Here is a 27,626-nt window from a genome sequence, read left to right as displayed (position 1 = left end):
CAAGAGTGTTGTGGTGATTTTATTTCCAGATTGAAAGGTAAACCTACACTTGTCATTTCAGAGTGTTGCATATTTACAGCTATCAAAAGCAGCCCTAGACAGATGAAGATGCCCAAATGGAGCACAAACAAATCTGATTTCAGTGTAATCTGTAATATTTGCCCCATTTTAACTGAGATGACCAAACTGTAAGATTCCAGCCTTACAGTGGACCAAAGCAGATTTCCTGTCAGTGACACATCTGTGTCATGGTTTGACACCTTATTCTGAAGGATACTTAAAATGTAATCCAGATTTACGAACTCACAAGCATTTTGGCACACAACTGATGGGACTTTTACCAACAGCATTTACTGTATGTTTATTTTTAATGCTGCCTGCAACTGCTCAAAGGAAAGCAAAGACACACGACAAGAGCACAGTATTTGACATATGTATTTCTGCAACCTAAACAGTTGGATAAGTATTTTATCAGTTCTAGTTTTCACAACAAAAATAAACTCTGGTCACTGTTGTGAAGTCTGAACTTCGCTTGATCTTTCTTTTAGACCCAACAGTTCAGTTCTCAGTTCTCCAGGCTTAGGAGGTATTTCAGGTATGCTCTATTAAAAACAGAGAAAGACATCAGTGTTGTGACAGAGGAAAAACTAAATTCCCAAAACAGTAAATGAGCTTACTCTGGAAGAGCATGACAGCTAAACTGTGTTTTTACTGCTCTCTTTTCTGAGCAGAATATAACTCCTACATGCAAAACACCTTAGAGAATTATTATCTTTTTGAAACTTGACTTAATTTATAGTAGCAAATTACAATTTGAAAAGAAAAAAACCTGCAAGATGAAAGGAAGAACAGTTTGTTTTAAAGGATCAAAGCTTATTTTTGCCATTAAAGTGAGTTTGGCAAAGATGTTCTAGCACAGTTGAAGTTTCCTCACATACTCTTGGTGATAGAAGAAAATGTTTCACTGCTTCTACTGCCCTGATTTAGAAATAAGGCACTGAAACTGGAGATAAAGTTTTAAAAAGGCACCAGATAACATGACATTTCAAGCACTGCACCTCCTCAAAATTCATGCTACTTAAGAGATATAGATAATTTGATCACTCTGAATAAATATGTCAATTTGCCAGTAATGAAGGCTACAGTAGACACTACTAAAACACATAAATTCTAATGTATTGATCAATGACTGAAGCATCATTGCTTAAATTTTGAGCTGACAGCTCAAGCATGGTAATTTTTTAAAACTTACTTCCCATTTGAAAGTAGCTCAGAGAATTAAAAAACCCAAGAAGAATACGTTAGCAGGAGGATGAGAGAAAGCTTTCAAGTCAGACCTCCAGGAGGCTAAACCAAATCATTACAATCCCTAGTGTACGGTCTCATTTAGAGTTTAGCTCTGTGACTGCCAATTTTTACATCCTTGACTGTCATAATTTCTAATGTTAACTTTTGGTCACCTTCATTTCCATTACTGGAGGAAATAAAGTCTATTTAAATCTAGTACAGCCCCTTGCCACTTTTGGAACACTCTTTTCAAAACCCAACTTCCCACAGCAGAGACCCCTTCTTGACACATGGTATTATGTCCAGAGTGAAGACGACTCCCCAGAGAAGTCACAGAATCACAGCAATGTTAGAGTTGGAAGATCCTCCTCTGGAGATCATCCAGTCCTAGCCCCCTTTCAAGCAGGGTCACCTAGAGCAGATCACACACAAATGTGTTCAGGTGGGTTGGAATGTCTCCAGGGAGGGAGACTCCATGACCTCCGTGGGCAGGCTGTTCCAGTGCTCTGCCACCTTCAATGGAAAGAAGTTCGTCCTCATATTAAGGTGGAACTCCTTATGGTTTAGTTTATGGCCTTTGCTCCTCATCCTGTCGCTGGTCACCACTGAAAACAGTCTGGCACCATCCTCTTGGCACCCACCTCTGATGTATTTATAAGCATTAATGAGATCGCTGCTCAGTCGTCTCTCCCAAGAGACGCTGCAGACCTTGCAACATCTTCGTAACCCTTCACTGGACCCGCTTCAGCAGCTCCTTGCCTTTCTTGCACTGAGGAGCCCAGAACCGGACACAATGAAGTCCTGGCGGCCTGGCCAATGCCTCTGTAGAGGCTGATCTCTGCCCACCGCCAGGCCAGAGACCTTTCCAAGGCACAGCCTCTCCATCAGACCCTCCATCCCGCACACACGCTACCAGCGACCGGGACCCTCCGAGCACTTACAAGGTCAGGCCTGTAGTACCTGTGCACGACCTCGGCCCCCGCGAACATGGCCAGCATGCTGGCCGCCAGCGCCCGCAGGTAGTTGGGCCACGGCGCGCCGGCGGGCATGGTTGCGGGGGCGGGCACTGTGCACGGATCGCACCGGACGTGCGTCATCCCCGCCGCCGCCGGGAGGGGGAAAGGAAGAGGGAAGAGGGTGCGAAGGCCTGCCCTCACCGGGGAGCATCGCGCCAGGCGGGGTGAGTCGCGACACACCGCCCGCAACTCGGCCCGGCCGCCCCCACACGCCCCCCGCGGCCCCGCCCTGCGCCCCCATTGGCCTGGCGCAGTCACGTGAGCGGAGCGCCCGGCGGGTCGGTGGGATCGCGGGGAAGGCCGGCAGCGACAACCTCGGCGACAGCGACGGGCCCGGCGGGCGCGCCCGGCATGGAGGGCCCGGAGCTGGGCAGGTACCGGTGGGCGTCCGCAGCCGCTCTTGGGCCTCGCGGTGGGGATCGCCCGTTGTCCTTCTCCTCCTTCCCCGCATCCCACGAGAAGCCGGGGCCGCGCTGTGGCGGCCGCCTCCCTCCCTGGGCACAAAGAGGGAGAGGGAAGGCGCTCCCAAAGCTCTCAAGGCTCCCGGGCCTGCGGCTGGGGGAGCGCGGCGGCCCTGGGCAACGTGGGGCGCGATCGTGTCTATGCCTCGAACGGGATTTTAAAATTACTTAATACCTGGTTTTGTTGCAGTGAAGATATATTTTTCTTTACTTTTTTTTTTCCTTTGTTTTTAGCATGAACGGAAAGGGGGGGGGGGATAGGAAAAAATAATGAACTGAAGGGCGGGGAGAGGAACAAATCACTACCTTCTCATCGTGATACTGAAAATACTTATTTAAATGTTCTGTAATATGTATACATAAAAAACCAAAAATCTGAGTCCACACAAGAAATCTGATCTAAAATATACACAAATCTGAAAATCGGTTTTGTTTGGTTCATTAACTGCACAAGTATTTTATATAAAATAGAACTCTTCTAGCAGAGGGTTTATAGTATTCCCTGTACTCAAAAAATTTCCTACAGCTTCATTAGGCAACTTCCCTGGGAGTCTGACAGATGTATGTTCATATTTATTCTCCTTGTTTCAGGATAGATATCCGGGTTAAAATTAGTGTCTTGATCACAAGATTGTGGGTTTCTTAAAAACCCAGTGTGCAGTAGGGAATGGTCCCATCTTTTGAGAAATTTAAAATCAGAATAATTTAGGTTGGATAAGACCTCTAAGATCATCGAATCCAGCCATTAACCCAGCACTGCCGAGCCCACCACTAAGCCCTGTCCATAAATTACACATCTACAACATCTTTTAAATACCTCCAGGGTGGTGACTTGGGCAGTTCCTTGAGAAGCCTATTCCAATAGTCAACAAGCCTTTCTATGAGGAAGTTTGTCCTGATATCCAATATAAACCTCCCTTGGGACAACATGAGGTCATTTCCCCTTGTCTTGTCACTTGTTGCTTGAGACCAACCCACCTTCAATCTCTTTTCAGGTGGTTGTGGTGATAAGGTCACCCCTGAACTTCCTTTTCTTCAGGATAAACACCCCCAGCTCCCTCAGCTGCTCCAGACCTTTCCCCAGGTCTGTTGCCTTTCTTTGGACATGCTCCAGCACCTTCCTGTAGTGAAAGGCCCAAAACTGAACACAGGGCTCAAGACGTGGCCTCAGCATTGCCAAGTCCGGGGGGACAATCCCTGCCCTGGTCCTGCTGGCCACACTACAGCTAATACAGGGTGCCATTGGCCTTCTTGGACAAATATCTCTGTATCTAAAAATTATTTGGTGTTTTTAATTATAGCTCTGAGATGATAAAATTATTTCCTGAAAATCTCCTGTTCACCAAGTCCTTGCTATGTATTTGTGAGGCAGTAGAAGCTGTGGACATGAAGGTGGCTATGTAGGTAGAAGGGAGTGACAGAATAAAGTACAAATGGGTGTGAGGGTTGTATATGACTAATAAATGTGTGGAGGGAGAGAATTGTCTATGGAAAAATGTCTTTATGCATAGAATCTCTGTATGTGTGAACACTGCATTGTGAAATAAGTGCAATACTTGTGTTGGGATCCAGTGTGTGATAGCAGGACAACATCTGCCACACAACTTGTTAAAGCTGTTTAATAATCTGCATAGTAACAAATCCTGTGTGTATTCTTAATGCTTTATAGCCCTGAATAATTCATCCATTCTCTATCTTACCAGATCAAGCAACTGACACCACATAAAAAAGATCTAAAATTTAGGGAATTTGTGGATGCCCAGAGAGCTTTAGCTCAACATGCGTTATAAATTGTTGGTCTGTTTGATGGACAGTTTTCTTTGGAAATGTGTGCTACAGTGATTTTACCAAAAAAAAAAAAAAAAAGATAAAAGCTCTACTCTTCCCTTACAAATGCTGTGTTAATTCCACATCATAGCAATCACAGGAGAACTGTGCTGTTAATTTTGGGGTTAACTGAGATCAGCTAAGCAGCCAGACTGCTTTGATGTGGTGGATAGTTTAGTGCCTTGTTAACAGAGTCATCAGAGAATGTAAGTGCGCTACATGCCAGCCTTGATAAAGTTAGATGTTTACATTCTGTTTGGTGCATAGGTAAGTTTCTAAATTGTTGATAAATTTTTTCTCTCTTTCTCCCTGTCTAAGATACTACACATATCTTCAGCAAGCTCAAGCATTTTACTCGTTTCCATTCCATCAGATGATGACTGCAGTGCCCAACATGGAAATGATGACTGAGCAGCCGACTCTAGAGGGCATTCCAGAGCCAAACATTGCTCAGGAATCTCCAAAAGGTAGCTTGACTGGGCTGTGTGAGTGAGCTGAAGTGAGAGTTATTGATTGGGAAAAAATATTGCTCTTAAACTGCTTCTTTGGACCTATTGGATTTCCGTTTCTTGATGCTCACTGCAGAAGTATTGATTAATTGTATTCTTTAAGAAACGTGTTCTAACAGACAATTAAAAAGGAAGTAAACTCATGTGAATGTATGCACATTGTTCAGTCTCACATAATTATCTTGTCCCAAGAAAATCAGATTTTTTTTTCAATAGGTAAATGCATTATTGTAGCTGAAGTCATGGGTTTTAGCATTGTGTTAGAGAAGGTTTTTTTAAGATTCTGGCTTCAAAATACCTAATTTTTATTTTTTTAACTTTCTGCAAGAGAAGTACAGTATAATTTATTTGAAATATTTTTGTTTGAATGGTGGTTTAGTTTGTGTAGTAATCACAGGTAGGGAATTGGTTACTAAGAATTGTTGTGTTTAGTATGGCTTATTTAAACAAACACTAACTCTTGGAAAGTGACACTGTTCTACAGCTCAACATTATTAATGAACATAGAGAGAGAGAGAGAGCAGTCTCTGGATGGTCATGTATGGCCAGTGCCTGTGCTGCCTGAATCTCTAAACTTTTAAGAGCCAAAAGATGAGGAAGCTTCAGGTGTGTTGCTTAAATTAATGAATTTTGAAGGTAAATTTATCTCTTTGATTTCTCTCTGTGTCCATACATTTACCAGAGTATACTTGGATATCCACACTGCAACATGGGAAATGTACAAAAAGAATATTTGTTGTGTCTTTCAGAAGTTAAAAAAGGGGGAAGGAAAAGAAAAGCCAAAGCAACTGAGCCAAAGCAGCCCAAAAAGCCTGCTGCTAAAAAAGAAAAATCAGCCAAGTCAAAAGGCAAACAAGAAAAGATCACAGATACTTTTAAAGTAAAAAGAAAAGTGGACCGTTTTAATGGTGTATCTGAAGCTGAACTTCTGACCAAGACTTTGCCTGATATTTTGACCTTTGATCTGGACATTGTGATAGTGAGTAACTCAGTTTCAAGATTAGGTAGAAAAGTCTTGTATTTACTTGTTATGATTTACATTCTTTCTGCTTACTCATCTGTATTGTTTATATGGCAAGATCTTGCAAGATAAAGTACATAAACTGTTTCCTGTGTGTTGAGCTGCTTTGCATTTTCTGTTAAAGCCATAGTAACTTAGTCCTAATTTCTGAGAAATCTAAGGCTCATGTTTAGTACAGATTCATGAGAGCCCATAACTCAGTGCTTTATTTCCTGGAAGCTCTGCACCCTCTGAGCTGCTCTTTTGACCTTGCACATCTAAATGAGGCACTGCTGCAAAATTGTCAGGTTTTTTGAATAATAATGGAAGGTGCCATTAATACATTTTTATTAACAGTAACTTAGAGAGAATTGAATAAGCATCCTTACTGTAACATGATTAAATTCTTGACTAGCAAGCCATGTTGTCATTGTTAAAATGGACTGCTGTCTTTGTAGATTGGCATAAACCCTGGCCTGATGGCAGCTTACAAAGGACATCACTACCCAGGACCTGGAAACCATTTTTGTATGTTTTTGTTTTTCTTTGTTCTTTTAGCATTTGCAGAACTTTGTTAGAACTTGAGGCATTTTAATTAAACTAGTTTGGCTTTTGTTTTTCTCCTGGGTTTTGGTTTGTTGGTTTTTGGGTATTTTTTCTTCAGAGAGGGATTTTTGCATGCTAAATATGAGTTCAAGACAGTGGGTTCTGTCAGAGAGGCCCAGTGAAAGGAGAAGCAATGGCAGGATTGTCAAAGAAAGCTGACATATAGTATTTGCCACATTCTTTCACCCAAATCAGTACTGATCACTGCTTAAATGAATCACAAAATCTAAAGCTCTGTACTGAGCTTCTAGAATAAAAGACTGGTTTGCAGGATTATGATAAGGAATTCCTGTTCATTGGGGCCTTTCTGCCGTCTTGGAGGAGGTAAAGTAATATTGGCTATTTTAAAACTTTCTGGGTAGGTCAGTAGTCTTCCCAAATTAACTGATGCTTTGTTAAAATAGATTCTTCCTTTAGCATTCCAGTACTGCAGTAGTTGAGTGGAATTTTTTTGTTCTGTTTTCTTTTCCTTGGATAAAGGTAAATGCATATCTGTCTTCCTACTTCACAGGGAAGTGTCTGTTCATGTCTGGTCTAAGTAATGAACAGCTGAACCACATGGATGACCATACCTTGCCACATAAATATGGGATTGGATTTACAAACATGGTTGAGAGGACAACACCTGGAAGCAAAGACCTCTCCAGGTAAGACAATAAGGGGAAGTATCATGCTTATTAATGAATTAATAGTTGTGATTATAATTTTGAGTATTTTGTATTTTAGCAAAGAGTTTCGGGAAGGAGGGCGAATTCTGATGCAGAAGCTACAAAAGTATAAACCTCGTATAGCAGCTTTTAATGGAAAATGTGAGAACTTTTAAATGTATTTTTTTTCTGCCAGTAGCTTTTTTTTTTCCACTTACCCTATATTTTCATTTTAGGTATTTATGAAATTTTTAGTAAAGAAGTTTTTGGAATTAAAGTTAAGAACTTGGAATTTGGGCTGCAGCCACACAAAGTGCCAGATACAGAAACTGTAAGTATTGAGACTGAGAAACAAAACTAGGGCACTCCATTTTGATTATTTGAAAACAAATGAAATCTCAGGCTTTGCACACACTTAGGATAACACCAGTTTGACTGGAGTACAAGAGGTGTGAAAGGTTTTTACTTAGATAGAGAAATGGGAGTAATGCAGTTTTTGGAACATCTTTAATGCACCTTCTTCAGCCTTGCAGACTTCTTTTGAGAAACGGTATGTTATGGTTAGTGTTTGGTGCATTCTCTGAGGACTGCATAAAATCCAAGTAACACGTGCCTGCTTTTATGATAATTTTCATCTGATCCCCTGTGTCCAATTCCCTGGCTATTTTTATTACTGGATTTTATTTTTTTATTACTGGATACTGACTGTGACCATGCAGTGCCACAGTGGGGGAGAAAGAACAGCAAGTCCATCCTTGTGCTACTGCACACGACCCTTCAGCATTGGGCATGCCCAAGCGCTTCTGTCAGACTGGGTCTGCTGATCTGCAGTTTGAAGTTAAATTGGATGCTTAAGATAAAACAAGCAATTTGATGAAGAGTGCATTAGTCATAGAACTCTAGTGCTGGAAAATATCTCAAGAGACCAGCTGTATCATTATGTATCATTAATAATATGTATCATATGTATCATTAATAATTGGATTGTTTGATGTGTTCTTATAAACAAAGCAAAGGTGATTACACTGCTTGCCAAGGTAGATTATTCTAAAGCTTCATTACCTTGTCAGTTCAAAAGTTTGGATTGTTTTTCTTCTTATTTCTATCCTCAATTACTAGTGCTGCAAGTTCAGCTGCCTTTCTCTAAAGGTAGAAGTCTTGCCATTAGAATCTGAAGAATCATTGGATAAAGTATTTGCTCCTTAGGTAGCTCTTAAGGACTTCTACAGTAGATGTATTTGTAAGAAAAATAATCCCCTTTACTGGAACTTGTTCATAAAGACTGCATGGTAATAGAAGTATTGAATACAGTTTGTTTTTCTTGAACTAACTTGATATCTTTAGTTAGGGCTGTTGGCAAAGGTAGAAACACTGAAGCTGGCTCCAACCACGCTAACAACAATTTCACAGCCTAGTGTATGTCATGCAGATGCACTTGGCCAATCAGCCAGGCTAATTTACCTGTGCTGCTTCCCTCACTGGTTTGGGATCTTTGCATGCTATCACGTACTCCTCTATGCCCTTGCTCAGAGCTCTGCTTGTTCAGGGAGTTCTGGAGTGTGCTGTGCTCTCTTGTAACACACATGGGTACTGCTTCTCCTGCAGCACATAAATGGTGAAAATTGTGTTCACTTTGCAGCTGGTAATCAGTCCTGTCTTCAGGACAAGGAAGATGGCTGGCCAAGAAAAAAGAAAACTCATTTTAGCCCCTTCCTCAACCACTTGTGGAATGCATTAGTTGAAGTTTGTACAAATAGTTAAAACAGTTAAGTTGTTCTGAATGCACTAAGCATTAACTCATAGCTCGGGGATCAGTAATGCTGTTTTTCTTGCTCTTTGTCTCAAGCTCTGCTATGTTATGCCATCGTCCAGTGCAAGATGTGCTCAGTTTCCTCGGGCACAAGATAAAGTTCATTATTACATTAAGCTGAAAGACTTAAGGGATCAGCTGAAAGGCATCACACCCAACACGGAGGTCCAGGAGGTGCAGTACACATTTGACTTGCAACTTGCACAAGGTATTGTTGTTATTTTGTTAACACTTCATTAAAACGTAATGTAGTGTACAATACTAGCAATTTCCCAAGCAGAAAGAAATAAAGAATTTTTTAATGGGGAGATATGATTCGCTAAACTGTGTGGTATAGAATTACAAATTCCATTCTCTGTAGTACAGCCTTACATTTTTTAAGGGGAGCAGGTAGAATCTTGTAGAATTTGTGGCGGTTTTTCAAATGTTTTCTGATAAAAGTGCTCTTTGATAATTTTTATTCTAAATATTAATGCATGAGCTGTTCTGTTTGTGCAGAGGATGCTAAAAAGATGGCTGTCAAAGAAGAAAAGTATGACCCAGGCTATGAAGCAGCATATGGAGGAGCTTACTGTGACCGTGCACTATATGACACTGACCAGTGCAGCTTGTCTTCAAATGGAACTGGTAAAGTGCTTGGGGCATTCAGTCTGCAGCCATTGCTGGGGAACAAAGAGCCTGGGGGACAACTGCCTTTAAAAATTGTGTGATTTTTGTTTGTTCAGCAGGAAGCAATCCACAGTACTGCGAAGGGTCGTCCTTCAGTGAGGTTCCTAATGGACAGTGGATGACACAGTCCTTTGCAGACCAGATTCCAGAGTTCAATGCTGGCATGACACAGGAAGAGGAGGGAAGCCACATGTAGGAGCTGTTCCTCTCGGCTATGCACACATGCTGCAGTTTTAATGCAGTGATTAAGATTGGTACCTCGGTTCTCCAACTGAAGCATCTGAACAGTATTTCATCTCCTCTAATTATTTTATTATAGTCCAAAGTAAGTGTGTGGTAGGCTGAAATCAATGAACTAGATAATTTTAAGGAACTGTCCAAATTTTTTTTAAAAGTTAGCCCTTTTTTGTATATGAGTTTTATATTTAATGTATACCATTTCTTGCAGTTTTGACAAATTGCTTTCTCATTTGTGAAGATTTCTTTGGGGTGTTAATTTTATTTGCCATTTATTCCATAAATGGCAACATGGTAGGAACAGCAGCAGTGTACTTTTTACTGATACCTCAGTATTTGGATATCTCTTAATACTTTTATATCCAGAGGGAAAAATGGAAAATGTACCCTTACCTTGTGTGAAGTGGTGTTTTTAATCATGCACAGTTAATGGTGCTTTTTAAGCCTGCCTTTTACTGCCTTAAAAAGTGTAGAAAATTGTGTTCTGCAGCTATGGGTGCTGTCTTCTGGATGGGATGAGAGAGCTCTGTCTGTTCAGTGAGTGTACCATAATTGAGGATGAAAGGAGTGAAGACATCATCCACAGTCACAACACTGGGGAGGAAAACTTGTGTCACACAGGACAGGGCCTAAATATTCTAGCTGAGCTCTCTTAGGATAAGGTTTCTCTACCACTCCATCTCTTTCCCCCTAAATTCCAATGTAAGGAACTAGAATTGGTTTAAAAAAAAAAAAGGCAAAAACAAAGAGCAGTAGTAGTTCTTGAATTCTGTGGTATTTAAACTCCATCATTTTCATGAAGTTAGTCCCTTCACCTGACCTTTGGCAGGAGATAACTATCCCTTTGAATGAGACAGAGAATTGAAAGACTGCATTCTCTTTAAAAGTCATGTACAGCTATGTCATTTGCATCATGTACAGGGTGAAATAGATTTCCAGTTTAGCAGTTTTTAACATTAAGCTCTCTTCAATCTGTAGTACCTTAGAGGGTGTTCCCTTTATTCCACTTAAAAACACTGAGTTGAATACAGGGACAACTGTTCCATGAATAACAAGTTGTCTGTAGAAACTATAACTCTCTTCTGAGGAACTTGCCTAAATGATACACATTTTTGGCCAATATTAGTGACTGAGAAAAAAAATTTCATCCTGGTGCCTAACTTTCATCTTCTTTCCCTCTTTTATCTTGTGAGGAAAAGATGAAGTTAGAGCAATAAGCTGATCAAAACACTAAAGTTTTGATGATCTTATGACATTTGGTGCTTCACATACTTGAAAAGAGACACAAACAGTGTCTCCACACTCCATACTGGTCAGAGATTCCTGTACCAGTGTGATTTATCCTCTCTTCACAGGTAGTGACAGTTGTCAGTTGTGTGTAACTGGTTAGTGTAGGTTCTAATCCTGCTCTAACCCGTCTTACAGAGATCACACACTGTCAACTTGTTGTGAGGCAGGCGTGATGTTTACAGTTTCTTTCCAAATTACGTGGCTTAATTCTGAGAATCTTCAATTGAGTGAGTGTGGATTATGATGCTGATTGTGTTTATTAGCTGCAGCATAAAGCTGTTCCACATATTGTCAGAAAGGTATAGGACTTGTCTGTTATTTAAAGTGTACTGTATCATGTATTGCTGTTTACATGGATGTTTTCCTGCAGGTGCTTGAATTATCTTACATCATGGATTTGTTACAATTTAGTTTTATTTTCAACAAAATTAGAAGCATGAAATTAGCACTGCTGAGTTGCACAGTAGGATGTAACTCCTGAAAGGCTATCCTGTTTGATTGAAAGAGAAAGGTCTCTTCCTTAATGAAATCACCCACTTGGTTATCTGGGTATAAAATACAGTTGAGTGTACAATGACCATTCCACTAAATACTATAATTCTGTGTCCTTCCTCAAAACTGGTGCTCTTTTTGTTACAGTGATACAGAAGTTCTTAATCTGTCTTAAATCTATCAATGTTTCACAATAAAATCAGGAATAGTACTGCAGTGTATTGGAATGTATTTTGCATCTTGCTAAGTGCACTACAGGATCTGTTATACACAGAGATGCCACAAAACAGTCACCCCACAAGAGAACTCAGTAACATGTGCCCAGGTTTTCAATTCAGGCTGTTTAATGTGGGCTAGATAACTAAACACTTCTTGTACATAACACTGCAGCTATCTCCTGTGTAGATTTTTTCTTACCAGAAGACATTGGAATCTTGTTTAGAAAGACCCTAAATTAAAGCGCTCTGTCTTGATACTGAATTTCACCTCTGTAAGTGTTTAATGAAAATACTTCATTGTCAAATAAACTTGTTTCCTCACCTTACATGAAAGTCAAGATAATCTGACCTGTCTATTGGTCACTTCAGCCTCCCTCACCTGCCATAAGCACACAAAACTGATGGTCAGTTATTCATCTTTTTAACAAATACTTTGTTTTCTAAAATCTATCAATCATACATGTTGCATCTCAAACTATTAAATGCATCCCGTACACTACGTTATGCAGTATTTCAGTATCAGCTGTCAGGACGAGTTAATTTGAACTTCCCTGAGGGGTCAGGAACAAACCAATTTTCCCAGAGATCAGTGTGGACACTGGGGTAGTCCCAAGGTTTGTATCTCCCGTTCCAGTGAAGTAATTTAGCTTCTTGAAGAAATTGCTCTGAGTAACGGGCATCAGGACTCCAACCTGCATGGGTAGATGAAAAAAAAAATTAAAATGCAGTTTTTGATAATTTAAGAGTGAGTTAAATTCAGGTGACTTTTTTCAGAAACCTGGTTAGTATGCTTTCATGTTAATTTACAACTAGTTGTATGATACAGCAGCTTTTTTCAGCTTGATGCCTCTTACGCTGCATCAGCAAAAAATCTCAGCAAGTTTCCTCTCTCAACACTTTTAACACCTTGGCATAGCTGAGATTAAAAACAAAGTAAAATCTATTCATTTTACCATACCAGCTAAGCCATTATGTTTTTCCTAGGATAATTCACCACTCCCGGCTGAAAGGTAACTACATCCTCCAAAATGTTGACAACAAACACTGCCAGGCCTCCCCTTTTCTTCCACTGCACCTGACTTTTTTCAGTCTCTCACTATATTCAGATATTTCATGCGTTCTTTCCATGTAAGTGGCACATGAGGTAAAGTCACCAAAAGTCTTGCACTGGAATCTCACAAACTCATCTTAGTTCCAACTTGCAAACAGTGAGAAATTAAACTTACCAAGATGCCTTATGTGCCACATAGGATTAATAGAGGAATATTTTCCATGAAATACAATCAGCATTGGGGAGGTTGCTACACCTCCCCCAAGGGTACTGCTATAGAGGTTTTCCCTGAAAATGAAAAATAAAAGAATATGTTCAAAACCTCAAGGAATGTTAAGTACAAAAGGCAGAAGATTAAAAATAAGTATCTGGCAAGAAGGAAGTACTCCTCCTTCTTTAAGCTAGCCTGAGGAAGGGAAGATCATTCAGTGCCTTCATCCCAGGCTAAGTTGGTCACCCAAATGAGAACCACATGTTCTCAATGTTCCTCAGGATTAAGTGTGGTTTGTGATTGAGCACAAGACTAAAATTCCAAGTGGCCATTTCCTGGTACAGAATTGGTCAGATTTAAACAGATGGAAATGCTGGAACATGAGTTACTTCACTTGACAAGATCTCAAAAGAAAGACTGCTCTGAGTTAAAAAAACCTGTAAGAGCTTTTAAATGGAAAGTAAAACTGTAAAACAAGTATTAAAAGTAAAGAGTGAAGCTAGATTTCTACACATACTCTACATTTCTTTGCATCCACTTTTCCAGCTGCTTTGTAATCCGCTGATGTTTCCATTCAGTCATGTTACCAACAATTACTCCAGGATTAAAGGAGCAGGTGCTGGGGCTGATGCCAAGATCTCTAATGGCTTGCTTTCTGTAGTCCAGGAATCCCATGTATGTGTTCTAAGAAATAAAAAAAGTATGTTCAACCTCTATGAATCTCTGTAAAGATACATGTAAATGTACCTCATTCTCATTGAGAAGGAGACTAAATATGCTCTCCCAAAGATAAGTTTCTAAGTGGTGGTTACCTGTCATGAATTCTGCATGACAAGGCTGTAAGGCAGGATATTTCCAGATATTAAATTACTTTTTCCACAATGTTGTACCATGGAAATTTGATAAGGCTTTTTTTACTTGCTATGTTTGTCTTTTCGGTAGCCCACACTAAATCATGCAGCATCACAATTGTACCAGTACAAAAAGTCCTTCATTACCTGAATTATTACAAAGCTATCTATATATATAAAACTTTCACTTTGGGGAAAACACATAAAATCATCTTACACTTATGGGCAAACACATTCATTATTAGAATTCCAGAATGGCATCTTACCTGCATCCCTACACTTCTAACCATTTCATGTGTAGAAGGCAGATCGCAATCATCTGAAAAAGCTGCTGCATGTCCAGGAGCTAACTTAGTATCGTAGAGTTCCTGGATGTCACCTGATTACAGAAAGGTCACAATCATGAGACAACACCTACTGCACTGCTGCAGAGCTGATAGGATAACATCAACTCTCATGTCCTATAAACACACCACTTTTAAGGATAGCCCCTATTGAATTTTGTAATATGGTGTCCTAGGGTGAGTTTATGATGCTTGTATCCCCAATCGTGTGTTCTGTTTATGCTGGATATTCTATTCTGTGCCTTCAAAACTGGCTCTCAGAGTGAAGGCGGGGAGATGAAGCACAGAGTTTTTGTTATCAGCCTCACTCACTCCTCCACATTCAGCTGGACTGTTGACATCTGGGCATGGACAGGGCAGAACACTGCATTCCTTTTGCTCCTTTTGCTTTTTAGTTAGTTTAGCTAGCTGAGGCAGTCCAAGCTTTCCCTGGACTGTTTCTCTTTCCCTCTTCTTGGAATAATTCAAATCTGCTCCAGACTGGGACCCGGGGAAACACTGAGAACACTTTCAAGCCTGACACGGCCCACTCTGCAGCCTTTCCCAGCACCACAGGGACTGATAACAGAGCAATCACCCGCTAGAGAGACTTTCGGAATTTGTCATCTCTTCAGAGCAGTGAATGAGTTTTGTCATCTGGTATTGTTCATTTTGTGTGCTGGAGGGGTGCTTTGCCTGTTAAATAAACAGGTTCTTTCCACTTCTCTCTGAGGAATCCTTCCCGAACCGGTTGTGGGGAGGGGCCATGTGAGTTTGCTTTCTGAAGGGGCCCCCTTTGGAGGTTTTCTCACAAATTTGCCCTAAACCAGGACATATGGGACCATTTTCAAATTTGCACTTGGATGCCTAAGGTCTATAGTTATCATTGGTATTCAATACATTCATATTGTTGTCCAAAATCATCTACAGTAGAAGCCACTAGCACTCTTAAAAAGCCTGGTTACAAATTTGTGCATTCATAGAGCTTGTCTATGGAGAGGGAGGGCACAGGCAATTTTTCTGAGCGTGTTCAAGTCCCATAAAAGTTCCACTTCAATGTCTGGCACAGATAAGGTTTTTCATGTTGTTATGGCATATTCATCTCCTAGGAAGATACCAGGATTCCCAGCAATGGGTGAGTTAAATTTGCCTGTCACTTGACCATCCCTGCTGGCATCACAGCCCACCCAGCTCCTTGGTGGAGGGAAACATTGTAATGCCTGGCACCCCACTCATCACCTGACTGTCAGGTACCCAAGATGTGCCAGGACAGTTTCAGGGCAGGTGGGAAGCAGAGCACTCCCACAGCAATCGAGTGAGCCTGCATCCCAACCCCTTACAGCTTCCAGTTTTACTTTTGCTTTTATCTCTTTTACTTTTTGTACTGCTGATCTTCTGCCAGGTCAAACAGCTGAATCAGCTGCTTCTGCAGCTGCGTAACTGCAGGTTGCACACGTAAGATGAGCTGCCTGGGGACAGGAAAGGCCACTTGGTCAGCAGCAGCCCACCATGAGGTGTGATGTAAAACTGCACCTTTATCCTGCAGCTCCACAATTATCATCAGCTGACGCCCTCAGGGAAAGAGAGAGACCAATGCTGGTGAACACAGGTGCAGTGAGGGGTGACAGGGGAGTGGCAGGCTCAGCTTGAGCTGCTCCTGAAATTGGAGTCTAAATGAAGACCTGGAACCTTTCAAAGAATTAAATATTGCTGCTGCCCATTGATGACAGACAGAACAACAAAACCAAAAAAGCAGAGATTGCCACTGGAAACACCCGTGTTGGAGAGCTGTGATAGGAAGCCTATGGCAAACAAAAATGAGACAGAACAGATTAGTTGTCTTAAAAAACAGCAAATAGTGACTCCTTTAAGTGCAGGTTGTCTGAAATCTGCCTCTAGGGAGACAAACTATAAAAAGGTGCAGAAAAGCAGTGGAGAACTATACTTTTGTCATGTGCAAATTCAACGGTCTTAATGTTCTTACAGCAAAGACTAATAAAGCCCCAAAAGTTTAATTTAGTTATACTCACTCCTTCCAAAGGAAATTTTGCTTAGTTGCCTACCAGGATTAAAGCACAACATGCTGGTTAAAAAGTGCTTTAAAGTAACTAGAAATATGATAAAACAAACATGAAGACAACAGCACTGCAGAGGAAGAAACCCCAACAACTTGGAAACAGAACAGAAAAAACTCACAAGAAATTAATCTTTAAAAAAATAATTGGCCATCAAAAGAGATCACTTAGATGATAAGAAAAAAAATAAAATATTTTTTCAGGATTTGAATGCCTTCTAAGTGCTTCCATTTGACTAGGAAGTCTGAAATCTTTGTGATTCTGCAAATTGCTTTACATTCTGAGCTGAAGATGCTCAAAACCATATTTTGAGTGTTTAGAGCTTCCATCCACTTTTTTGAGTAAATTCCTCTTGCTCTCAAGAACAGCAATTCTGGATAAGGAGTTGGTAGCATTTGTGGAAATTTAAATACCAGAAGGAAATGCATGTCACACACTTAATAAACATTGCAGCATCTGAGTGAAATCCATGGTATCTTCTTAGCAATTGACCAGAATCAATTAAAATGAAACCCACATACAATTTTGATCACAATTATTCAAAATATATGCAGGTAAGTTCTTCCTCAAACTTTCATTTAAACAAACAGATTATTTGTAGTTTCCCTAAGTTCAACACTCCTAGCAGCTGCCTCAGTTTCTATCTCATATTTCCAAATGGCTGTAAAAGCTGCAATAGCTTGGATTATAATTCTGTTAGAAACTACTTTTTAACAGCTCACCTTGAACAATGACATCATCATCCAAATATATTACTTTCTCATGCTTCTGGATAAGCAAAGGAAGATAAAATCGAACGAAGTTCAGCTATTAAAGAGAAAGAAAAGGTAAAGACTAAATGGTAAAGCTGTTTAACGCAGCAGCCTCAGGCTTCTGTCTCTATTAAGTCAGTTGGAATTTTTTTCTTTATTGAGCACTAATCAGTGACCATTTGCTTCTTCCCCCATAGCTTTACTGCTATGTCAAATCCAGTATTATTACTATTATTGCTGTTATTACTTATCCGCTATGGCCCTAACCATGCAGCCCAAATATGTTGCTTCCTCACAGAATCCTTTAGGTTGCAAGGAGCCTTTTGAGATCCTCTTGTTCAGCCCCCCAGCTGCAGTAGAGCCTACTCGAGCAGGCTAACAGGAACCATGCCCAGCTGGATTCTGAATATGTCCACAGATGGAGACCCAACAGTCTCTTTGGGTAACTTGTGACTTTTAAACTCATGCTTTATAAAGCCTTTTCTTTAGCTCAGAGGGAATTTCATGTTATTTGTGCCCATTGTCTCTTGTTGCTCCCCTAAAGTACTTACACACATTGACAAGATCCTCCGGAATCTTGTCTTCTACAGCCTCAACTGTAGAGCCTGAAACAGCCTCAACTCTTTCAGCCTCTCAAATAAAAGATGCTTCAGCCTCTTAATCATCTTTGTAGCCCACGTTAGACTCCCCCCAGTAAGCCCATATCTTTCCTGTATTGGTGGCTCAGAACTGGACACAGCACTTTCAGATGCAGCCTCATCAGTACAGAGTAGAGTGGAAGGAGCACCTTTCTGGACCTGCTGCCAATGCTCTTCCTAGTGCATTTTTACAGCATACATCACACCAAACATTTCAAAATGTAATAGTTTCATCAATCTACTCTAAAGGAATGATTTGACTGGTGACACAGACATGGGATAACTTCTACAACAGCAATGAAAAACAGAGCAGAGGGAAAGGGGACTGAGAATGTAAGAACAACCACAGGAATCCAGATAATTTTACCCAGCCCCTGCCTTCAGAGCGGTCCTAACCAGATGCTCAGTAAAAAATAAAAATAGAGCAAACACACAGAAGAGTTGCTCCATGTATTCTCCTAGCTTTCAACTATTTTCAGCTCAAGGGATTTTCTGATCTAGATTTATCTGTGATCTAAATATGAACTTCGATCCTAACTCAACCCCTGTACAGGTTTACATCCACAAGACCTTTCAGCAAGGAATTCTAGAGATGCAGTACTCATTGTATGAAAAGTGTGCAACATCTCTTGTTTATGCTGTCACTCTACTTTCATCTCATGGTCATTGGCTCTTGCATTGGAAGAGACATATATGCACACGTCCTCCATGAAATGGAACAGATCTAGGACATTTTTAAGTCTATAATAATTACTAAAAACCTCAATAATTTGTTATGTGGTGTTCATTGACTCACAGGCTGCAGTAGCTCAGGACGTGATGCATCTTGTCTGATTTTTCCTTTTAGTACCATAGGATTGAATTCCACAACCTTAAATTTTATTTCTTTCAGTTTAGAATTTTCAATCCATTTTCTGTGATGGGAAGAAAAGAAGTGATAAAAAAGATATCAAGTGTGTGGCAAGTACTTTCAGCATGAAATTCACAGACACTTAGGAGAATAATAAGAGATCTTAAAAGCTCACTTGATCTATTCTATCCCAAGACAGAATCACTTATGTCTACAGCGATTGCACACAGACCTTTGTTAAACTTATTCTTAAAATACAAAAATTCCCCCACAAAACCTCAATAAAACAAACACCCCACACCACTCCCCAAACCAGAGACTCCATATGTAGCCCAAACAACTAATCTTTCACCATTATTTCCAATAAACTATATTCTTCTAAGTTTTCTTGGTATAATTAAAGATTATAATTTCTTACCCTACCTACAGTGCTTTTAAAGCTGAGGTTAGTCTTCTCCCTTTCAAAGCTTTATGTTCTTCCAGATGACTTCTACATCACCTCCTAATTATGTTTTCTTTAGACTAAACTAATTTTATTTCCATATTTTTGTCAGATTTTTTTATCACCACTGTTTATTTTCTCTCCTGACAGAAACTGCAGGTACAATGGCTACAGAAGTAAAGTAGCCAGAGGTGAGAACTGCTAAGAAATGTTTTAGTTTGCATTCACAACTTAATCCTCTTCAAGACAATGTTTGCAAATTTGAATGCTGAAACATAATGAACTGAAACGTCATGAAATTACATTCATTGAAACGTCAGGATATAATTTCCTTTCATGAAATGAAGAATTCACATTTCACGAAGGAAAATAAATAACAAATCAAGGAATGAAGTGAAATGAAAAAAAGAGACATGAAATATAATGAAATGAAAAAAGAAGAAAACTATGTAATGAAGTGAAACAAGTGAAAGGGAATAAAGTGAAATTAAGTGCATTGAAATGAGATAAAACCTCAAGAAATTGTATTCATTGAAATCATGAGATTTCATTTCCTTTCATGAAATGAGGAATTTTCATTTCAGGAAGGGAAATAAAATGAGAAAAGAAGGATTAAAGTAAAAAGGATAGAAAGGAAAGGAAAATATACTGCAATGAAATTGAGAAGAAGAAAGTTCTGAAATTAAGTGAAAACAAATTGAATGGAATGAAGTGCTGTGAAATGAACTGAAATTTAATGATATGAATATTCACTGAAATCCTGAGACTTCATTTCCTGTCATGAAATGAAGAATTCTCATTTAATGATCGGAAATGAAATGAGAAATTAAGGAACGAAGTGAAATGGAAAGAAAGGAAAGGCATCACAATACTTTTTGGGCCTCTTCTTTTAACTTTAATACATCATCAACAGAAATTAGCTTTAAAGAGAAAGTTTTTTCTACTCTGAAGGTGAAGACCCAGCACCCAAAGAGAGGTAAGTGCAGTGCCACAAAATGGGACTGTGACAAGCAGGCAGTGTATCCTTACCTCACTACAGATTCTTCGGCAGCCTAGCTACAAAAACCTAAGAACGGGCATGGCATGGCCTGGTTATTTCACACCCCTTTGCATGAGTCAGTGCCCTTTGGAGGACAAAGTGGTCCTTTTTCCATTACATACAGAATCCTGGGGGTTGCCCCCAATACCACTACATTTCACTGAAAAGTCCTCTGAAGTCCAAAAGTGGTTATGCCTGTGCTAGGGGGAACAACAACATGGCTCTAACTACAGCCCAAAACAAAGCAAGGCTGGTGTGTACCGAATATGTGGGATGGTTGTCTTCAGCCCAATGATGTAGAACAAAACATTAGCTTCTGTGTTGCTGTAGATGCTGCTGATCGCTGCTACAGCTGCACCCATCCTGCCTGCAGCAGCGCAGATCACCACTGGGATTTCTTCCTCCATTTCCTCAGGGCTAGCCAAATCCACTACAAGAAACAAACCCATTTTACATCAGTTCTGGGTCACAAAAATAAGTAAGTACTACCATAAGCAGTGGAATCATTTTATCACAACTCCTTTTTTCCTTACCACATCCTACACACATTCCCATCTTGCAAAGCACACAGCTTGAGCTGTTGCTAATCCAGAACCACTTGCAGGTTGACTAGACTGTTGGATGCCTCCAAATAGAATAAATAAGAGAGTTCTCAGAATCTTCTACTCAGCAGTGGCACAATTTAGCCTGTCTTTCACGTAGCTGGTTATTCATGTGAAATCTGGAGAAGTTTGAATACCTTTGAGACTTCTACTTCTCAGTTATATTTAGTGCAAATTGAACAATAGGTTCCAAAATTGTCAAAGGAAGGAGGTAAGTCAAAGAGACAGTGCAATAGCATGAGCTTCACTTCTTTGGCAAGCTGGCTTGAAAGGAAGAGTGAAAAAATTTATACCAGCAGGAAGTTGCTAATGATATAAGGGAAAAAACCCTAAACTAACTGAATCAGGTCACATCCCTGCTGAAGATTTATATCCTTGATTAGCACTGATTAAGTTACAGAACTTAGCAGATATAACTGTACTAGTTAAAACATAACAATTACAATCATAACAACCCAAATAAAAATATATTGAAAATAAATTATTTATATCAAGATAGAGTTTGTTTACCTTGGCAGCAGTGAGTAAGCTATTTATATAGATACTATATAAATAGCTTAACATTTAATACAAGTCAAACCTTATTAACCTAGCAGGTCTCTGTCACTATAAAAATTTCAGCTAAAACTTCTGCTGTAAATACGAAGATTTGATGGTCTATCTGAAATGAATAATCAAGCCAAGAACATTCCCAAGGAGGCAGGTTGTGATCAAAGTTTATTACCACTTTACAACTCCAATCTGTTCAGCTCAAGTAAGGATATACTCCAGCATCCATCTACATCAGTGACATCTGGATAAAAAGTTAATCAGAATTACAACTCTTAGTCATCACTATCAATCTCCTATAATTTTATTCAAGTAATTTAGAGGCAAAATGCTTTTCATCACAGACTATATGCAACAGTGTGAGTAGCTCATCTACTGCAGACATTTAGTAAGGTGAAAAGTGCTGTTCAAGTTAAGACATGAGGAATACAAAACAGGAACATAAATAAAACTGAAATGAGAGTCACTTACCTGTTTCATTTCTTAATGCCAAAGGCACTTGGTGAATTTTGTTATACAGGATAGCACATACGGTTAAGACAAGAAGTATCAGTAAAATCTGGTTAACTGAAACAAGAGGGAGAATGTGTTAACAATCAATATAACAGCTAATACCCAAGTATCTGACTAAGAAAAAAAAATCCAATTCACAACCAACACAGGTGATAGAAGAATTTGATTACCTGTATCTGTTGTATTTTTCTCATGTTATTTGATCAAGCCAAAAATTTTCCATTAGAAATACAACAATAATTTTCCCTTATTAAGGTAACCCGCAACAATCCGATTTTCATTGTTAATTTGCTCACTAAATCATAAGAGTCACAATATGTTTGTGGTTATCCATACTAGAAAATTCACATGTTTCTGAATTTAACCAGGAGGTCAGGATGGTTTTTTTTTCCCTGGCTAGTCTGTTGTCTGTTTATACTCACTTAATGAGTTAATTTTTTTTATGTTGCCCTTCCATTCTGTTATGCTTCCCTGACGAAACTTTAGATGCAGTAGAATTTTTATATCTATTTCAATGTTCAGATCCTGAAGGTGTATTTGAGCAAAACCCTAAAAATTCTAGAAAAACAAACCCACCATGCTAGTGAAACCAGGAATGTTTCAAAATATTTGAAAATACTCATTTCAACAGGGTAATTTAAATCAGTAAAATCAAAGCAAGGCAAAGACCTGACTGTACATTCTGATTTATAGTTCCTAAAAGACTGTTTTGTACAAATTTAAGTCATTCAACACAAACCAAGCATGTGCAGGTGTTGGGACAGTTCACCAAGCACAAGACGGAAGGAATACATTGCCCTCATCAACATGGGTGTTTGTTGTTTCAGACTACTTTACTACTTTTGTACCACCATGAAATGTATTTAAGGTGTTCAAAAGAGCAAAGGGAACAGAGTTTTGATCTATTTTAATCAAAATGGACAACTGGCCACAACTGGGCATGACACTAGATTGAAATTGGTAAACCAAACCTGCACTATTTTAAACCAGCTGAAGAAAAAGCCCACTGACTTCTGAGAAATTTTGGGCACATAAATAAATGCAGAAGTCCATTTTCAGTCACTGACCTTTACAGCTGATGAGAACCCCAAAATTCTTTGGGCCACACCTCAATATTGAGTATGAACAGCATTAATGCGCAGAGCTCTGCAAAATTCACATGAAAACAGCAGCTACTTGCAGTATTGGTGGGAAATTTCACAAATCTCCAGTCTCATGAAGTAAAGCAGTGAGCAATTTTAAATTAAGGTGAATTATGGTGGTACTTATCTGACACAGTTAACAGGAAAAGACTTATCTGCATACTTAAAGTTAAGCATAATTTAGCAATACCACAACTATAAATTTGTAGGCAGCTCTGAAAACAGTTGCCATGAGAAATTGGATTTGACATTTCTGTCCTCTTTTTAAAAAAACATCTTTCAAATGTTTTTAATCTCTCTTACCTTTCTTTAAAAGAGCCATGTGTCCTGTTGGATGAGAACTGTGATCTGTGGTAAACTAAAATAAAAAATAATTAAAAGAAAAAAAAATAAAAGAGAGAAATGTCATTAATGCCAGAAGCGAATTCTTGTCAGTTATATAAAGGTCTAGATTTTGGATTATCCAATTTTACTGCTTAACTGGTTAAAGTAAAACTGCAATTAATCTCTGTAAATACCTTTTCTTGTTTTTGAACAAATATTAATTTTATGGGTTTGAAATATTTTTATTAATAATTTAAGCAACTGATAGGTTGTGGAAAACCTTCTCATAAATCCCATCTGATCATCTACGTCACTAGGCAATTTTTAGTACATTTTAAGATACTGCGCAAAGAAGTATTTAAACATACACTAATGCAATTTATAAATATTTTTATCTCTGATTTCACCTCCAACATAGTAACTATAGCAAATACTAATGTCTTGCTGAAGTATGCATTCCCAAACCTATGGGAACCCTATACCAGGTCAGTGTCTTCTAAGCCCTCAAAAAATTTCAGAGTAATAGTGCAAATATTTTCTTACAGCCATATTCCTCCAATGGGTGTAGTGGGCTTGTATTTACACACATTTTTAGTAAAGCTGAAGAAAAGGAGGTAGCCTCCCCTAAAACTGTGCTTCTAGTCCAGGCTTGAGAGCAGCCATGTCTGAGAAGACAGAACATAATCCCTAAAGTACAGGATTATGAGAAATTCAGCATTCGTTTGAATTCTGGACCCAAAACTACTGTTTATGAAAGAAAACACAAAGCACATAACCAAAACAAAAACCAACAGTAAAAAACAGCACCAGAGGTTGGATGGGAGAGAAAAATCCAACTGTATGATCTAACCTTTACACTGTGTAGGGATAGAACAGAAAACAATTTTTCCTGCTTCCACACCTACAGATATGGACATATTACAGCCCAGATTAAGAAATAAAATGGGCTCTATGCACACAAGAAAGTGAAGTTTATTCCAGCTCCTTGACAAATCAGACAGAACAGCAAGAATTCTTGAAATCTGAGTCAGAAAACTGACCACCTCCCATTGGTTAGTGCTCAAGTTCAGGCAGAATACTAAATTAGTCTCTACTTTGACCAACAAGTTAAATGACAACAATAACAACAAAAAAGATATGAAATCTAAGATGTGGCATTGTTTACAAACCACTTATATTCAAATGTATTTAAGTCAGCTAATGGCTAAATCACAGTGAGAAAGGAGTACTCTGGAAGGTCTTCCACATCTGCACTACTTAGCTACATTCCAGGAGACCATTCTCTTCATGAGGCATTAATTTACACACAGGAAATCAAGCTTATCTGTCAGAAAAACACAGCTGAGAAAGCCTTTCTCTCATGCATTACACAGAAGTATTACTTTCTTTTACACTTAAAAACTTTACTCATTTAGATAAGCAGAGGGACAATAGAACCTGCTACATTCTTGGACTAATTTTCTAACTTCACTTTAGCTGATCACAATCTTCCCCCGATTTCCACAGAGCTGCCTACTATCTTTGCATTACTAATTGTAGCAATAGCCACAAACAATCCTGATGATCACTGCAAGATGAAAGCTGCACAGCCACAGCTTCATGTTATCTCCAGAAATTATTAAATCCACATAAACTGAATCATGTTTTAAACTTTAAAATCCACAGACAGATTCTCACACAAGTCTGAGTTCTACAACTACAGCATTCCTAAGCCCCTGAAACACCAATTGATTACCTTTGATTTTTTAAGGAAAGAGAGGTATATTTGTTCCCCCGCAAATATTTACTCATTTACTGCAGACATTATTTCCTGGAACTTGGAAGTCCCTAACTCAGCTGCCAAATCCTGTAACAAAAGAAGGGGCTGCAGAAGCGAAAGCTCAAAAACAGTGACATTACTCTTTTTACCTCCTCAAAGCAGCACAGTATTCGGGACTCCTCTCTCCTGAAGCACTGTGGAGTTATTTACTTGGATCCTAGATAGCCCATAGCTGTAAGCACTCTTGCCAAAGCGTCCTCGACCACCATCCTCCTTTGAAGTCACCCACACAAGGGCCTTATAGGGCACAGTAACAGTTTTACAATTCAATTCGTTTTTCGAACTCTTCAAAGTTTAGTTTGGAGTTGTGCTGGTTTTCTTTCCTTTCTCTGCTGCTGAGGAATAGTGCAGAGTCCAGATGCTGTGCTGGAGGAATGAGAGCACACAAACCATTTCCAGATGTGCAGAGTGATGATACAGCCCCAGATCTGGCAAACTTGCCTCAGAACTTCAGCTAGCAGATTGCAAACAAATCTCATAAGACAAAAAGTCTTAAAGGGGTGGGGGAAAGAGAAGGAAACAAACCCTTCCTGAAGTTACTTCCAAAATCTAGCTGCAAGTTATGTTTTTACTCATTATTTATGGTAAATGTGAACAGGCAGCTAGTGTGCAAGAGCCAGACTACAACATACCAAAGTCTAACAGAAAGCCAAAGTTTTTCCAGTGTCTGTTGGCAGAGTTCTTGACAGTCAAAACCTAAGGGAAATTTGCAAAAGTCAGCTCTGAACATGCATTTTGACTTGAATAATCTCATTTCCTAATCTTTGAGCATTTAATCCACAGGTTTGGTTTAGCTTCAAAAGGATCTTGGATCAAGGTAACCAGCAGATAGTGATACCCTGCCTCCTAAGCTCCCCTGGAATGCTTTTGCAGTTTTCTTTCTACAGCACTTCTTTTATTTGAATTCTGTCCCTCTCTTCTAGGAATGAACTTTCTAAACAATAAACCACTGTTTTGTTACAAGACTTTCATGAGTACTGAAAGGAATAACAATAAACATCTTAAATTCTAAACTACTTTTTGTATTTTTATCATGAGGCAGTGCCAAATTTATGAGTAGTAGTTAATAAAGGCCTTAAAAATCTTAACTGTTTTAAATGACGATTGCTCCATTTGCAGGAGCCAAAAATGTGGGATTTCAACTATGTGCCTCAAACATGCTCAAACTGTATTAACTGTATTATCTGAGCTTTCCCTTCTGCAGCCCCTCATTTTGTTACAGGACTTGGCAGCTGAGTTAGGGACTGCCAGGTTCCAGGAAATAACATCTACGGTAAATGAGTAAATAGTTGCAGGGGAACAAATATATCTCTCTTTCCTTAAAAATTTTGTACAGGAATCTATCCTCTGCTTAAACAAAAATTAAATGAAGAGTTATACATACAGTTATATGTCTTGTGCAGAGGGCCATAACTATTAGTATTTTGTTGTGCTATGATATTTAAGTTGTATTAAGCTCATGTTCATCAAAATCCACCCATGTTTTTTCCACCTTCCCTTCCATTTCTATGTGAATCTGAACAGATCTAAGGAGCATACTGTCATATGAGTCTGCAGAACTGGGACTGGCTCCTTCACCTGGCAGAACCCTCGGGATTACTGGCAAGGCAATAACACCTTCACAGAATCAGGTAGGAAAAGCATTCTGAAACCATCGAGTCCAACCTACAATCAAGCACTACCTTGTCAACTAGACCATGGCAGGAAGTGCCACATCCAGTCGTTCCTTAAACACCTCCACCTCATCCCTGGGCAGCCCATTCCAATGTCTGATCACCCTTTCGATGAAGAAATTCCTCCTAATGTCCAACCTCAATTACACATCTCAGCATCATCATTTACCGTGCAGAACTCAACAATGAGAAGAGACTTTTACCACCAGATACACCTTCTTTGGATTCCCCTCAGCATCACACGTTTAAATTCTCACAAAACGCTCCCCTCACACAGGAAAGAGCAACTTCTCTCCTGCAGAACGAGACCTACAAATTCACTCAGATCACCCGCTGCCAGCTGTAGAACCGAAACCTCGGCTGCAAATCTCAACCTACAGGAACTCATTTCTTTCGTGTCGCACACCTCGCAGGCAGTGGCATTGCATCGCCTACCACTAGTCAGTAGTAAAAAAAAAAAAAAAAAAAAAAAAAAAAAAAAAAAAAGAGAGAGAGAGAGAGAGAACTTGATACACGTTTCTGAGGGCTTGGCGACAGAGGGGGTGACCCAAGCAGAGGAGCCCACCCTGCTCCCGCGGCGTATGCTGCAGGCACGGAGCCCCTCCACAGGGCTCCCACCGGAGCACGGCCGCGCCCGGGGGCGCCGCAGGAGCGCAGGGAGCCGTGCTGAGCCGAGCCGGGGCTGCGGCAGAGGCGGCCGCGG

At 39.6% G+C, this 27,626-nt stretch overlaps 3 protein-coding genes across 13 annotated transcripts; 1 reads left to right on the top strand and 2 right to left on the bottom strand.

The window, feature by feature from the left end:
• Positions 1-329: 329 nt before the first annotated feature.
• On the bottom strand, positions 330-2,511 carry C1AH12orf73 (chromosome 1A C12orf73 homolog). Its single transcript, XM_038153342.1, has 2 exons — positions 2,229-2,511; positions 330-602 (listed from the first exon to the last, which is right to left on the bottom strand). The coding sequence occupies exons 1-2, from the start codon at positions 2,382-2,384 to the stop codon at positions 507-509; spliced, it is 252 nt and encodes an 83-aa protein (XP_038009270.1). The 5' UTR covers positions 2,385-2,511; the 3' UTR covers positions 330-506.
• TDG (thymine DNA glycosylase) lies at positions 2,452-12,067 on the top strand. 7 transcript variants are annotated; one of them, XM_038153334.1, is made up of 10 exons: positions 2,452-2,467; positions 4,965-5,058; positions 5,585-6,079; positions 6,559-6,628; positions 7,218-7,353; positions 7,433-7,515; positions 7,590-7,684; positions 9,200-9,371; positions 9,662-9,790; positions 9,889-12,067. In XM_038153334.1, exons 3-10 carry the CDS (start codon positions 5,810-5,812, stop codon positions 10,026-10,028), a joined length of 1,095 nt encoding a protein of 364 aa, XP_038009262.1. In that variant the 5' UTR covers positions 2,452-2,467; positions 4,965-5,058; positions 5,585-5,809; the 3' UTR covers positions 10,029-12,067. The 7 variants fall into 7 exon arrangements, with proteins under 7 accessions (XP_038009262.1, XP_038009258.1, XP_038009257.1 ...); XM_038153330.1 differs by lacking the exon at positions 2,452-2,467 and adding an exon at positions 2,510-2,677 and having other exon boundaries at positions 4,910-5,058; positions 5,850-6,079; positions 9,892-12,067; XM_038153329.1 differs by lacking the exon at positions 2,452-2,467 and adding an exon at positions 2,510-2,677 and having other exon boundaries at positions 4,910-5,058; positions 5,850-6,079.
• Positions 11,756-27,617, bottom strand: GLT8D2 (glycosyltransferase 8 domain containing 2). Of its 5 annotated transcripts, none has more exons than XM_038153340.1 (12): positions 27,489-27,606; positions 25,883-25,946; positions 25,331-25,616; positions 23,411-23,465; positions 21,924-22,019; positions 20,563-20,731; positions 18,767-18,884; positions 17,303-17,387; positions 14,449-14,561; positions 13,849-14,015; positions 13,296-13,408; positions 11,756-12,761 (listed from the first exon to the last, which is right to left on the bottom strand). In XM_038153340.1, exons 4-12 carry the CDS (start codon positions 23,427-23,429, stop codon positions 12,589-12,591), a joined length of 1,053 nt encoding a protein of 350 aa, XP_038009268.1. In that variant the 5' UTR covers positions 23,430-23,465; positions 25,331-25,616; positions 25,883-25,946; positions 27,489-27,606; the 3' UTR covers positions 11,756-12,588. The 5 variants fall into 5 exon arrangements, with proteins under 5 accessions (XP_038009268.1, XP_038009265.1, XP_038009266.1 ...); XM_038153337.1 differs by having other exon boundaries at positions 25,340-25,616; positions 27,489-27,605; XM_038153338.1 differs by lacking the exon at positions 25,883-25,946 and having other exon boundaries at positions 25,340-25,616; positions 27,489-27,617.
• Between the last annotated feature and the right edge of the window lie 9 nt (positions 27,618-27,626).

Source organism: Motacilla alba, chromosome 1A (genome assembly GCF_015832195.1).
Source record: "Motacilla alba alba isolate MOTALB_02 chromosome 1A, Motacilla_alba_V1.0_pri, whole genome shotgun sequence".
In the NCBI taxonomy this organism is placed as follows: Eukaryota; Metazoa; Chordata; class Aves; order Passeriformes; family Motacillidae; genus Motacilla; species Motacilla alba.
This window is presented reverse-complemented; position numbering and strand designations above follow the sequence as displayed.

Excerpts from the sequence above, each read along its gene's own strand:
- GLT8D2 (XM_038153338.1), bottom strand. Across the intron at positions 18,885-20,562 it reads ACAACCATCCCACATATTCG|AAAATGGATTGAAAATTCTA; the intron begins GTACACACCAGC and ends TTCCCATCACAG. Across the intron at positions 12,762-13,295 it reads GTGGCACATAAGGCATCTTG|GTTGGAGTCCTGATGCCCGT; the intron begins GTAAGTTTAATT and ends CTACCCATGCAG.
- TDG (XM_038153329.1), top strand. The coding sequence starts at position 2,655 with ATGGAGGGCCCGGAGCTGGGCAG. Across the intron at positions 5,059-5,849 it reads TGCTCAGGAATCTCCAAAAG|AAGTTAAAAAAGGGGGAAGG; the intron begins GTAGCTTGACTG and ends TGTGTCTTTCAG. Across the intron at positions 7,516-7,589 it reads AGCAGCTTTTAATGGAAAAT|GTATTTATGAAATTTTTAGT; the intron begins GTGAGAACTTTT and ends TTTTCATTTTAG.
- C1AH12orf73 (XM_038153342.1), bottom strand. The coding sequence starts at position 2,384 with ATGACGCACGTCCGGTGCGATCCGTGCACAGTGCCCGCCCCCGCAACC. Across the intron at positions 603-2,228 it reads GGTACTACAGGCCTGACCTT|AGCATACCTGAAATACCTCC; the intron begins GTAAGTGCTCGG and ends TGTTTTTAATAG.